Raw genomic sequence first — 13,318 nt, forward strand, 5'->3', positions numbered from 1 at the left:
TCCATATTCTGTAGATCTCACGGGTTTTGGAAGCAATGCACTAATATTAAAGGCATAATCAACACTGCTTCTAAATATTCATGCCAATAAATGACTCCCATGTGTTTGCTGAGTGCCAAGGATAGTCTGAAGCATTTATTTAGCATTCTAGTGGGATCTGGTTTCTGCAGAGTTCACAGAGATGCAGAATTTCAATGCTGTTGCTGGGAAAGCACGTTTGGATTCGCACGAGCAGGACACTTTGGATAAAGCAATGGTATCTCTGCCAGTCTGGGCTTAACAAAGCCTGAGAGCACTGGGGAAATATTTCTCATTTGAACAATTTTGTTTAGTCTGTGATAGCCTCCCAATAATTTCACTTTTTAATAAACATCTCTAATTTTTCAAACAATTTGAAAATCACTGCATTCCAAGGGCGGGGATGCTCTGTCTGTCACAGAGGCCTCACCAGGCTCCGCTGTAGCAATCCCGAATTCAGACACATTTCTCAATAAATCAATTAAACACTAGAACCCTAAAATGATCTTGCTGCAATTGGCTGGCATACATCTCCAGAAAAGCGTCTTGAGTGTACGGGGGAACAGCTGATTTATGGAGCTACTGTTGGAATTTCAAACAAGGAAATGCTGTCGCGCAATCCAGTGAGTTTGTTTAATGAAATGTAAGTTAAATGTAAACAGTTTTAAAATTTATCTGAGCCGAGACTTTTGGATCAAGAGTAGCCAGCATATTGCAAATTGTGCTTTCTCCTTGGAAGTGCAGCTTCCAGAGCCTGTCTAGGTGCATTGCCCCCTCCTGCAAGTTTTTAGGCCTCCTCTGCTTCAGATCCTCTCTCACAGCTCTGCTCAAAATTAATGGGTTTACCTTTGGATGCTTGAGATGAAAAAGAACTTGGTTTTTTATAATCAGGGGAAAGGCAATGTGAAGATTGCACGCAGTCATGATGGTGCTGAAAATGCAATCCAGATGTCCTGATCCGTGCTGGAGTGCAACTGGGATTTCCACGGGCTCTGTTGCTGATGGCGTGTTTAGAAAATTCTCTTACTTACTTGTATATGCATAAATACTTTGTCTCTTGTTGTCACAGAGATGCTTGATAATACTGTCAACCATATTTTATTGATATTTCACATTTTTTGCACTTGACAATCCTTAAGGCTTCCTTTCAACTCAGGATATTCTATGACCTTAATTGCTGCAACACCACATCTTTTTTTCTTTTAAGATAAAAACTACGCCTTATGAAAAGCTTGAAATGCATCTTTAAAAATTGAAATACAACTTGGATATTGGGAAGGAATCGTTCCCTGGGAGGATGGGCAGGCCCTGGCACAGGGTGCCCAGAGCAGACGTGGCTGCCCCTGGATCCCTGGCAGTGCCCAAGGCCAGGCTGGACATTGGGGCTGGGAGCAGCCTGGGACAGTGGGAGGTGTCCCTGCCCATGGGAACTAAACAGTTCTTAAGACCCCTTCCAAGCCAAACCTTCCTTTGATTCCATGATGTCCATTTCCCTGGCAGAGCCGGGTGCAGGATGATGGACTCTGGGTTTAGACTCAGTCAACTCTGTTTCTTTTTCAGAACCACCCAGCACTGCTGCAGTTTGTAATTCAAGCTGAAAATAAACATCTGGTCATCGATCTGGAGAGGAATGAGTAAGTACCCTGCTGCGTGGTCACTTTGTACTCTTGGAGGAGGGTTATAATTTTAAAATTGAAGGTTTAAAATTAACCTGGGGCCAGTTTTCCTAGTGGTCCCCTATAAAAAGTCCCCTAACAAGAGAGTTTTGTTCCGGTTTGGATTATGGGTATTTGTACATTGCTGATAGAGCAAGAATCTCTATGGCTGTGTGCATTTATGTGGGGCTGAAAATGGACATGTTGCCTCTCAGGGTTTTCCTGTGTATTTGATTTGGATTTGTTCTCCTTTCCTGTGGTAAGGCTTTTATTTATAGTAATCTGGAATATCCTACAGTCTCTGGAATTTTCTGGGGAGGACTCCTTTGTCCTAATGCTGCCTGCACCCATGATTTGCTCCATGCAGTGTCCATCAGGGATGATGAGTCAAGACATTGGGCTTAAGCCCTGCTGGAATGTTAAATGCAGCTCTCCGGGTTTGCTGGCAAGGGGCTGACGATGGGATGGTTGTGCTGTTCATGAGGCCCAGGACCAATGCTGGGCTTGAGCCCTTGTTTGTGTGCATCTTTTTCCATGTGCTCTTGGCAAATCCTGCTCGTGTCTATGAGCTTCAGAGAGGGATCAGAGACTGCTGTGGACATGGTCCCATGGGCAGAGTTTTTAAAGAGATACAAAACCCTACAGGAATGAAATCACTGCTCTGGAAGTCCATGACAAATGGAAAAAGTCATCAAATTCTTTGTCTACCCCACAACTGTTCCGTTTTCCTCTAAGAGAATCTCAAGGATATGTCGTGGGAATCCAGATCAGGACAACTGCGTGCTGTTTGTCAAAGGCAAACCAAAGATCATGCTCAACCTAGGGAAAACTTTTTATAACTGTTCCCAAGGATCTGTGAGTTCTGTAGGTTCCCCTGCTGGGGAGTCAAAGCCACAAAGGTATTTTTTTCAGTTTAATAGAGAGAGCGTGGATGGGAGCGATGCAGTTTTATCTGTTAGGAGGAAGGAATGTGCCTGTGAAAGCAAATGTCCAGGGGAGGCCAGGGACATCCTGCCTCGGGCTGGGGATGGACAACTTCAATGGAAAACCACGGGGCACCTCTTTAGTCCTCTGGAGCAAAACAACTCAAGATGCTTTTTATTCCCAGTCGTTTGGATGAACCCTAACATTACCCAGCTGTGAAGAATTCCAGTTCACTTTATTATTCTCCATCAAGCCCAAATCTTGAGCTTGCTTTATATTATTTTTAATGCTCTTTAGCTGTTGAAAACCTGTCCTTGAAGGGTGTGTAGATCCCCCATGCATAGGTTGCTGTGTTCCAGTAACTAGAGGAAGATTTAATTCCTTTAGTAAACAGGGATTTCACTTTATATTCTCTTAATCTTTGTCAAAGGGTGTGCCTTCCTGCAGGAATGGGAAGTATGTAGCAATTGAGGAAACTATTTGCATTCCATGTCAGCGATTAAAAGAACATAAAAACATAAAAACCATAAAACTGCTAATACAGGCTTTGCTGAACATACCAAACTCTCTTGTACCTGTAATAAAGTCAGATTTAGAAGATTATAAGATGCAATCTCCCCCTCTTTTAGAAGCAGGACAGGAAAGTGCAATAAATTACCTCTATGGGCGTCTGCCTGACTGCGTGGATTTGGAGATACTGAGATCTGCTCCTTAAGAAATACAACATTTATCAATTATTGTTTCTCAGTTGGGGTAAACTGGGATTGTCTTCTTTAGTTACTGGAGTGTCCAGCTGAAGATTTGCATTCTGGGAGAGTCATGTGTGGTGTTGACAGCACGAGGTTGCTCATCCCAGCAGCAGCAGCTTTGAGGCAGTGCTGTGGAATGGGACACTCAGCCTTGCCTGGGTTTGGCATTCATGGCACACGAGGCAGTTCACAGATCCCAAACCACAGGAAGAAGTTGGTCGTGGTTTTGCAAAATCATTTTGCCTTTTTCTTCAGAATTTTTGACTTTGATTTTCCTAACAATTGATGGTCTGAGTGTTGCAAGTCCACGCAGAAGTTTTCTCAGTGTGTGCATCTGTAGGTCAGTTTTTTGTTACTGTAAATCACAACCACACACTGGTCTGCAGGACTGAGCTGCGCTTCCCAGGGAAAACAATCCCAAGGTCTTTGTGCTTGTCTGTGGAAGTTGTGCTCATGTTCCTTCTGCCTGGAGTGCTGGTGTTGGGTTTGTTGTCACTGGCACGGACAGACAAGTGGTGACACGGGAGGTGAGGGGGCACGAGCACCCTGCTGCTTCCAGGGGGTCTGCAGGGGCATGGGGTGAGAAGTAATGCCCAGGAGAGAAATGAGAGCCTGCGTTTCTGCAGAGCAAACATCTGATGGCAGCAGGCCAGGCTGGGTTCTGGACTCCAGAGGTGGGAGAAACTCATCTCCCTGGGGAAGGGAGCGATGTTCCCATCCCTGCTTCCTGGGAATCTCCAAGGATGCAGATGAGCACACAGCCCCTGCTCCCTCTTTCTGCTGTTGGTGTGGAATGTGCAGCTCAAACGCCCTGCAAGCATTGAGCCATTACTCACCTGCTGCAGGTAGGAGTGGGGAGAGAAACACAAACACTTTGTCTGGAGTAAAAAGTGGCAGCACACGAAGCTCTGAGACATGTGCTGTTATCTTTCTGTGGTTTCATGTAAAGCATGCTATTCCTTCGAGCATGCTGGGGGTGGAGGTGCATGGGACCCCTAAATTACATCATTTCTGCATTGGGTCATGCAAAAAAAAACCTGGATGTGATTTTCCATGGTTAGGAGGAACAGCTGCTTTGAGTAGTCTTGACATTAAACTCCATTTATTGAAAACCTTAGAGATTTTCCAAACCTTGAGTTATATTTCAAAACATCATTCAGATGCATTAAGCAACCCCAAGTGGGGAGCAACGTGTGAAACCATCTGTTATCTGTGGAAATACTGAATGTCAGTTTGGTGTTTTCTGATATTCAGACTCATCAAAATGTACTCATGTGTACTGGGCAAGATGTTCTGAGTGACTTCTGGAAGAGTTACTGGTACCTGCCTTCACAGCCTAGGGTTTGAAATCTTCTCGATGGCTTGCAGCTGTTGAGATTACTTTTGTGGATATTCATTAAATACTTCAGTGATTAATTTCCAGGCACTGCCCATCTGTAATTGCAACCCCAAAATTATTTGTGGTGGATTCAATTTGTCACAGGCAGAAAACCTGCGAGTGAGCTCACGTTGCAAGTACATTCCTTACCATGATTTAACTGCAAAAGATGATTGCACTCCTGAGAACCTTCAGCTCTGAAGGTTTAAATGTTTTAGAAACACTTGTCATATTGGAGAGATTTCCAGAATCAGCAAAGCATCGATCAGCTGCAAAATAAACCACTTTTTGGAGCAGCTGACTGGGCTGGGGTGCATTACATCAGCAATACTGATGCTCTGCTGGTGTGCAAGGGACAGTAATGTATGCACTTAGAAATCCCTTGAAAGTTGATTGCAGCATGTGGGTCTTAGAGGGAAGCAGTTCACGGCTGTGTCAGTGAAACAGAGCCCCTGTAAGATTAAATCTGAGCTGGAGAGTGGAACAGTCTGTGGCTACTGGCTGTTTGTCTGTGACTGGAAACGTTTTGCACTCTGTCAGGGCTAGGTCTGTATACAGCAAAGCTCTTAAGTGTTCTTTTAACTTTAAACATGTGAGCGATCCAGGTAAAGTCAGCGGAATTACTGATTTTCAAAATTAATTTCATGCTTCCATGATCTGCTGACAAAGGTCATAATTATGAATGTCAAAGAAATGTAACTCTGAACAGATGCTGGAGAGCTCTCCCAGTGCTGACTCCTGTGTGTACCTGAGGCTGGGGCACAGAAGGATAAAAAGCTGAGATAAGTCGAGTATGGAGGGGGGATGGCTTTGCCCCGAGGACATCAAGAACATCCCAGGTGTGTCCTGGACAGTTTCCTTCACTGGGATTTCGCTCTCCAGCTTTGCAGAGGGGGCACTGAGGGTGAGATCAGTGTTGTTGTGGCTGGTGGGCCACTGGCAGGGTCCATTGGAACATGGCAATGGAAAGAAAAGGCTGGAATATTTTAGAGGAGCTGAGTTCACTCTTCATTTCCCCATCATTTTATGCTCCTTTTCGTCAGGTTTATAGCCCAGCCTTAACAAAGCAATATAAAAAAGGCAATATATGAGGTTACATTGCTGCCTTTTATTCCCTCTGTAAAAATTCTTCCATTTTATCAGGAGACAAAATCCACCTCAGGCCACGGTATAAGACTCCATCTTAGCCTATAAATCCTTTAGGATCCCAAAGATCTCCAGAGATTTAGAGCATCTTTGACTGTCCCCCTTGCACATTTTCCACTTCTTCATGGAGACACAGTACCCAGGATGGGTTGGGATGTAATGGCCCCGTGTTGGAGGTCACTTTGAAAGCTTTTCCCTACGATTGAGGAGGCTCCAGCAGCATTCCCTGGGCTGGAAACCAGGCAGTAGCCATCTTCATGCACAGTGCTGATGTGACCAGTTCTAATGAGGCTTCAGAGTTCAGCAATATTTTGTTTTCCCTTTTGGTTCAAAGAAAAGAAGTTGCTCTCTCCACTTTTCTGCCTGACCTCCCTGAATCGGAACACTGATTGGTGTGCAAGTGACATTGGAGCTGGATTAATTTAGCAGGGAAACAACCCATTCCCAGTGCCAAAGAAAATAGCTGACAAGATTTGTTAATGAACTGACATGCTTCTATAGAATCAATGGCTTGAAATGCGGATGGAGAAACAAATCTAAACAAACAAATCCCAAACAGAGAGCTGGGACCTGTCAGAATATACTTGCTATTATAATCCTGTGCTGTGTCTTAGCCAAAAAACTGTGACCTCAGCCTGTTTTATCTGCAAGTGCTGGAGCTGGCAGCTGTACTGCAGCATTTCAGCCTGAGCTGACAGTTGGGATTTCACTGTAATTGAAGTAAAAGTTTCACTTTAATGGAAGGAACAGTTTTTCCCCTTCTGCAATGGCACCAGTCAGATGGTCTAAACCACGCTGAAATGTGGCAATTCAGCTACCACAGCTACAGCAAAAATGGGATCAGTCTGTGGCTCTAAGGGTACAGCTACTTCCCACAGGTTTGTGGTATAAAAATGAAATATTTATCATGGGCACTGAGAAACCAAGGTTTGTTCTGTGATTTTAGCAATGGTAGGTGAGGTTGTGTGGTCAGGGCTACCTCTGTCTGTGTCATTTTGGAGTGAAAGGGTTCAGCCCCACCAGGAGAGAAACTGCTGCTTTCTTGATCTGTTTTTTTCTCTCCTTACAATCACAGAATCATAGAAAATCTTGGGTTGAAAGGGACCTTAAAGACCATATAGTTCCAACCCCCACAGACATCAGGAGTTCCCCATAAGGAGTTCCAACTCCTTACATGAACACAGCAAAAGAAAGGAACAATGAAAGAAGATATTTATGTGCTGATATGCTGGAAGTGGAGAGGATAAAAAGACACAGAAATACAAATTCTGAGACCTTTTTGTGGCTGACTGTCATGATGCCTATCAAGGTCAAACTTCTTTTCCCCATGCCCACAAAACAGCAGGGTAATGGGGCTGTGCCAAATTCCCTGGAGAGAAGAGAGAACTGTGTCCTACTCACATCCCAAAGTTTTGGGGGCAGATGTGATGTCAGGGGAGTGAGTGCTGCCCTGCCCCTGCCCTGCAGCCTGGGCATGAGTGAAGGACTGATGGATCAAACCCTTTTCTTTGGGAAAACTGAGATGTGGAAGTTTCACAGTTCTGTGTGTTCTGCAGAACTGCAGACCTTGTTCACGCAGTAAACAAAATCAGTCTGATGGGTGGGACAGGTGCTGGTCTTTCTGCACGAGTGTTTTCCTGAGTTTCCAGAGTGTCATCAGCTGGCAGCTTGGAGCCAAGTCAACACAAAGTTTTTCTTGTTCACTCTCTGTCAGTCAGAGCAGTCCACAGCTGAACCTTCCAATTAAAGACAGATCAATAATCCAGACGCATAGACTAAAACATTTAATAAAGAATTAGCCTGCTTTAGGTTCCACTCTCTGAAGACGTTGCAGCAGCCGACTCCAGTATTTTCGGAGCTGTGTTTTAACCTCCCCTTGCAGAATGCGAGGTTTTCAGCACTTCCCTTTGCCGTGGCTGAGCAGAGCTGGCCATAGGGAAGGAGCAGGAATGTTGTTCCCTCCTTTCCTCTGCGGGCGGGCTGAGCTCAGCCCCAGCGCCGTGACAACGAGCACACGGCAACGTGCAATCCTCTAGGAGAGTAAATTCATAATTAAGGGGGAGACAGGAGATAAAAACCTTCTGGAAACCTCATAATCTCCTGCTGATAGTGCAGCCCACGTGGCGAGGAGCGCTGCATGTCCCAGGTCGCTGTGCAGGTTGGCAGGAAAAGGATGGGAGGGTCCAGCTGGAGCCAGGCTTGGCTCACAAACCTCCCGAGGGTTCCTCACGTGGTTTTTCTATCTGCTCCTTGGGCAGCTTTCAGAATCCTTTTGCTTGTTGAGGTTTTTAAAATTTGTTCCTGACAAGAGTGAGCAGCGTCTCGAAGCAGCGAAGGGGAAATGCTGAGCTCTGCTCTGCAGCCTCAGTGCCCCGGCACTGCTTGGGGTGTTTGAGCTCCTCCTCACAACACCTGTAAAGAGACCAGGCCAGACCCAAGAGGTTTCTCCTGATTTTCAGGAACACTTGTGGATATTGCTTTCTGGCTTCAGAAATACAGGGAGGACTGTAAATGGGTTTTCAAGTCAAAACTGAGGGTGCTGAGGCCCTGGCACAGGGTGCCCAGAGCAGCTGGGGCTGCCCGTGGATCCCTGGCAGTGTCCAAGGCCAGGCTGGACATTGGGGCTTGGAGCAACCTGGGATAGTGGGAGGTGTCCCTGCCCATGGCAGGGGTGTCGCTGGATGGGCTTTGAGGTCCCTTTCAACCCAAACCATTCCATGATGTTATGATTCATGGAATTGTCCCTTCCCTGAGTTTGCCCCCTGGGGTTTTAGTTGGTGGTCGGATGTAGCAGAAGGGAGATAACAGGAGCAGGAGGAGGAAGACCTGGCAGTGTGTGTCCGTGTCGGAACAAACTGGGAAAAGATATCACAACATGAAAAAAAATTTCAAGAAGCAAGATGCAAGATTTAAGATTCTTTTTATCATGTCTTCCATTCTAATACTTGAGATTCATGTCCTCAAGGTTTTTCTGCTGTGTCATAAGTTTTTTTAAAAACCAACAAACCAACCAAAAGCAAACCCCTGATAATATTGTCACAGTCATGCTTAAATCCTAAGGTTTGGCAGCTTTGCCATGCTGTGGCCATGGAATTTAGATGAAAGTCTTCCCCTCACATCTGCACCAAGTGGTTTGTGTGTGGAGGTCCTGGGAAATGGTTTTACATCTCTGTAGCCTTAAAAGAACAAATTTGTATCACTAACTGAGTGTAGGGATTTTTTTAAGGGGCTACGGATATGGCCATGCTGTTCTCATGAAGAGTCCATACCTCAGTTTCCTTCAAAGATCTCAGTCAGGAACTGAGTGCAACAACTTCCACATAAATGTTCATCTAATCTGTCTCTCTTTTCCCTTGTTTTTTTTTTCTTCCGTCTTTTTTCTTCTTTATTTTCTCTTTTTCCCACCTTTTCCAAACTCCCTTGAGAGGGATTTCCAGGTGTGTATGAATTTCCATAGGCACAGCAGGGCAGCCTTCAGCATTTCAAGCATTTCTTCCCTGCCAGGGCTGCCGGGAAGGTGGCCAATGTGCACAGACCCCTCTCTAAAAACCTTGGGGTCCTCCTCTGTCACAAAATCCATGGAAAGAGGAGGGAAAGCAGGGGAAAGGAGTGAATGTGTGTCCACAGCAGAGTGTGATTCCTGGATGTTTCTCTGGGCAGGATCCGATTCAACATCCCTGATGTAACGGCTCCTTTTCCATTGCTCGAGCGCGGCGTGCGTGACTCAGGCTGCAGGCATGTCTGCAGAGCTGCTTGCTGCACCAGCTGGCTCTCTGCACCTACTGAGGGGAGCTTTGCCTCTTCAAAAAATTAAAAAAAGGAGAAAGGAAAAAGAGAGAATGAGAATGAAGAGAAAAAAAAAAAAAGAAATGAGGGAAGAAAGACAGAAGAAGGCAGGTGAAAGGTACTTGAGGACAAGATTTTTCTGTGTATGGGGCTGAATTTAGAGGAGAAGCAGACACTTTGCTGGACTCTGAACTTGAGACTCTTTCCAGAAAATGTCCATTCCTTTCCAAGTGACAGAGCAGTTTCTCAGGGCTCTGAGGATGGCAGAAAGTGCTGCTGGATAAATCCAAACCCATCCCCGGCTGCAGAGCACACGGGGCCGGGAGGTGCTCGCTCCCTGTCCCAGACAACCCATGTCCAACTGCCCCGCAGGGAAGGAGGGATCCCGCATTTATTGATCTCATTTCCTCCCAGCAGAGCCTCGAGGATGAATTTGTTCACATTTTGAGAGCCTCGAGGATGAATTTGCTCACATTTTGAAGATGAAAAGCAGCATGCGAGCGCAGAGTGTTGCGATATCAGCCAAGAGGGCTGATGCAAAAAGCAGAGTCTATATGAAGAGTGGGGAGGAAATACATATATGGAAACATAAGCTTGGCAAGAGGGTGCTTTTTTTTCCCCTTCTTTGATGTCTGGCCTCAGTAATCCAGACAGATTCCTTCAAGAATTGGGTCCAATTTATTCCTGTGCTTTTATCTTGCTACCTGCTCCTCGTTCATTTGAAGTAGCTGTGAAAAGCCCAAGTACCTGGCTGTGTGTGGAAGTGTGCCTTTTGTAGGAATAAGGGAATTTGAGAACACCGGAATGATCCCCCGGAATGGGACTATTCCTGGCAATTTGTGCTTCCCAGTCCTCCCAGGAGGAAAGCAGAGCCTGCCTGTTCCTTCCTCTGCCCCACATATTTGCAGTCTCTCGGCATTGCTCGGTCCAGGAAAAGCACAGTGTCCTCTTCCTATCTGATGCTCTTCCTTTCCCTGAGGGAAACAAGAGTTATGTTCAGTTACAGCCCCAGTTAGGGTTCAGTTTCAATGCAGTCTTTCTCATGTTACGTATTTTATCTGCCCAGCATATTCTGCTACAACTTATGTATAAAAAGGTCGTGTTTTATTACAGTTTTTTTCTGCAAAAAGAAAGAATAAGAAGGTGTATCTCCTGAGCTCTGATAAAACATGTAAACTTTTGGCTTCAGAAAAGCTGCATATGAAATTTAGAAATAAAAAAGCAAGCTCCATCACCAAATTAATCAGGAATACATCTATACAGCCCACTCTGACTTCAGGGGAATGGTTGTCCATTCACATCAGAAATGAATTTGATACATTTGAATGTTAGTTTTACTCTGGATATTAGATAAAGAAAAAAAATACACAGCTGGATGGGAATTAGGAAATGGAGGTAGAAATATTTTTACAACTTAGCCTGAAAACCATGGAAATGAGTTTTCTTTACATTACACACAGCCCCTCAAATACAGCTTAGAATTTGTCAGCTGTGCCTGGTGCTGGCGTGGTTTGCAGACAGGTTCTGCCTTTTCTCCTCAGCACTGGGCCTTGCTTGCACTTTGTGCCCTCCATCCCTCTCCCCCTCCCAAGCCATTGGTAAAGCAAACTCCACATTCCCCCAGCCATCCCCCAAACCCATTTATTCCCATTCCAACTGAACACCGAGGCAGTAAATGCCTTATCAGTTTTGAAACAGCGGGCTGGATAATTCCAAGCAGATGTCTCCCTTTCCTCAATCACAACATCAGTTATGTCTTGGTCAGTCTTGATTAGCTGATTCTTACATAATGAGGAACTGCAGTTAATGGCCACTTCTCTGTGGGCTGAACATGCTGAAAAGAGCAGCTTTGCCCCTGGAGAACAAGAGGCTGATGAGGCAGGGAAATCAAGCTCAATGGAATGAGGCTGCATTATGAGTCATTAGGAGAGATGACGCTCTGGTAACAGATGAAATATCTCTGATGGAGACCAGTTGTAAAAGCACAACTCGGTGCTTAATAAATGTATTGGGGTGACTCAGAAATCCAGAGCACACATTTGTCTCTCTGCAGTGTTTCCTGCGTTGGATGTGTGTCCTGGCTGGATCTGGGCTTTGAAAGGGACACTCTCACACTCACTGCATGAAAGATCACTCTGCCATAAATACAAAAATAAGGGCAGTCAGACCCCTTGCATTTGGCTGAAAAATGGGCAAATCCCCACAAGGGACTGGGTGCCTGTTAGGTGTAACCTAATTTGTTCAGATTTAAAACTGACCTAGTTGAAGATTGGATTGTTGGAAGCCACAACAGTTTCACAAGTTCCACAGAACCCTTTGATAGCTTTTAGTTGGACGAATAAAAATCTAACCTAGGAAAAAGCAGGGATTTTGAATGCTACACAAGGAATGAAAAGTGGAATGTATCTCTTACCCCTACATAAGCAGCAAAAAAATCCCCCCAAAGACGAATAAATGATACCACGTTATTATCTGGGTGATAGTGTTGAGGTAGCATAAACCCCAGCAGTGATTGCAACATAAATGCTTCTGAAACAAAAATATTTGGGGAGGAGAGGAGGGAATGTGCTAGAAAGATTTAATTATTTTATTAGAGAAGTGGATAGTTATTAGTGTCTTCCGAAAACAAAGCAGTCAGGAGCAAGTAGCTGCAGTTTTCTCTTGCTTTGGGGTTGGATTAATACGTATTTGTTCGTAGAGGAGCTGCATCATCATCAAAGCCTTCCTCACTTTGTTTTGTGGATTCAAATTGTGGCAAATTAATGTCTTTCCAAAGCATTCTGTGGATAATGTTCAAGCAGGGCATGCATTTGACTTCCTTTGAACTCAGAGGCCTGGTGATTGGATATAATGACCTTTTTAAAAGGAGAACGAAGCCAGTTAAGATGTTTTAACTTGGTAGCACCTGTTTGATCTTGCTAAATAATAAGTGATCTTATTTTCCAAAGAAGAATGTGGATTTTTATACTAATTTAGAGGAGTATCCATCAAAATTGCAGTAGTTCCTTGAGAGGAGTCATAGGTGCCTCAGTGCAAAGATGGGTTTATGTCGATGAAGTTTGCCCAACCTGTCCTGCAAGAAACCAGCATTTTTTCCCTGAGCTTAGCAATTCCTGGAAGAAAAATACCCAGCACTGTCTGGGCAGCATCAGAGGAACTGCTTTATTTTGGATTTTCCAGGGTGTGAATCCATTTGTTTCATTCCCACACCTCCTAATAATTTAATGCAGATCAATGGTGCAGTCTGTCCTTCTTCCTGCAGCACAGCTGGCACTGTTATGCACCCAAAACCTCTGGATAATAGGGAGAGAGAACACTTGCACCTTCCTTTTCTTCCAGTGCTTGTGCCACCAGGCCAGTGCCCCAGGGGCAGCATCAGTGTGACCCCAGAAAGCCCCAAGGTGTTGGGGACCAGCACTGAGTCACCAGCAGCAAAAAAGAGCCAGCAGCAAATGTATATTTTTTATAAGTAATGAATTCACTTAGTAGGAAAGGGCAGGGTAGAGAATGAATTGTTTAACAGATTAATGTGAATGTCTTTTGTATTTCATAAACCTCTTAATTCCCTGGTGTGCTGAGCCAGGTTTTGTTTATGTACATGGAAACACGAAATCTTTTCCAGTCCCTGTGCAAGTAACACAGAATTGGACTTCATTACATTG

At 44.8% G+C, this 13,318-nt stretch overlaps 1 protein-coding gene across 2 annotated transcripts in view; it reads left to right on the top strand.

Annotated features, from left to right (window-relative positions):
* The window catches only part of ADAM12 (ADAM metallopeptidase domain 12), a 173,492-nt gene that overhangs the window by 42,757 nt on the left and 117,417 nt on the right, over positions 1-13,318 (top strand). For both annotated transcript variants that reach the window (XM_048311955.1, XM_048311956.1), the window contains exon 3: positions 1,579-1,652. In XM_048311955.1, the coding sequence (XP_048167912.1) occupies positions 1,579-1,652 (74 nt within the window). The remainder of the gene's footprint in view (positions 1-1,578; positions 1,653-13,318) is intronic.

The sequence above is a fragment of the Corvus hawaiiensis genome, chromosome 8 (genome assembly GCF_020740725.1).
Source record: "Corvus hawaiiensis isolate bCorHaw1 chromosome 8, bCorHaw1.pri.cur, whole genome shotgun sequence".
Classification (NCBI taxonomy): Eukaryota; Metazoa; Chordata; class Aves; order Passeriformes; family Corvidae; genus Corvus; species Corvus hawaiiensis.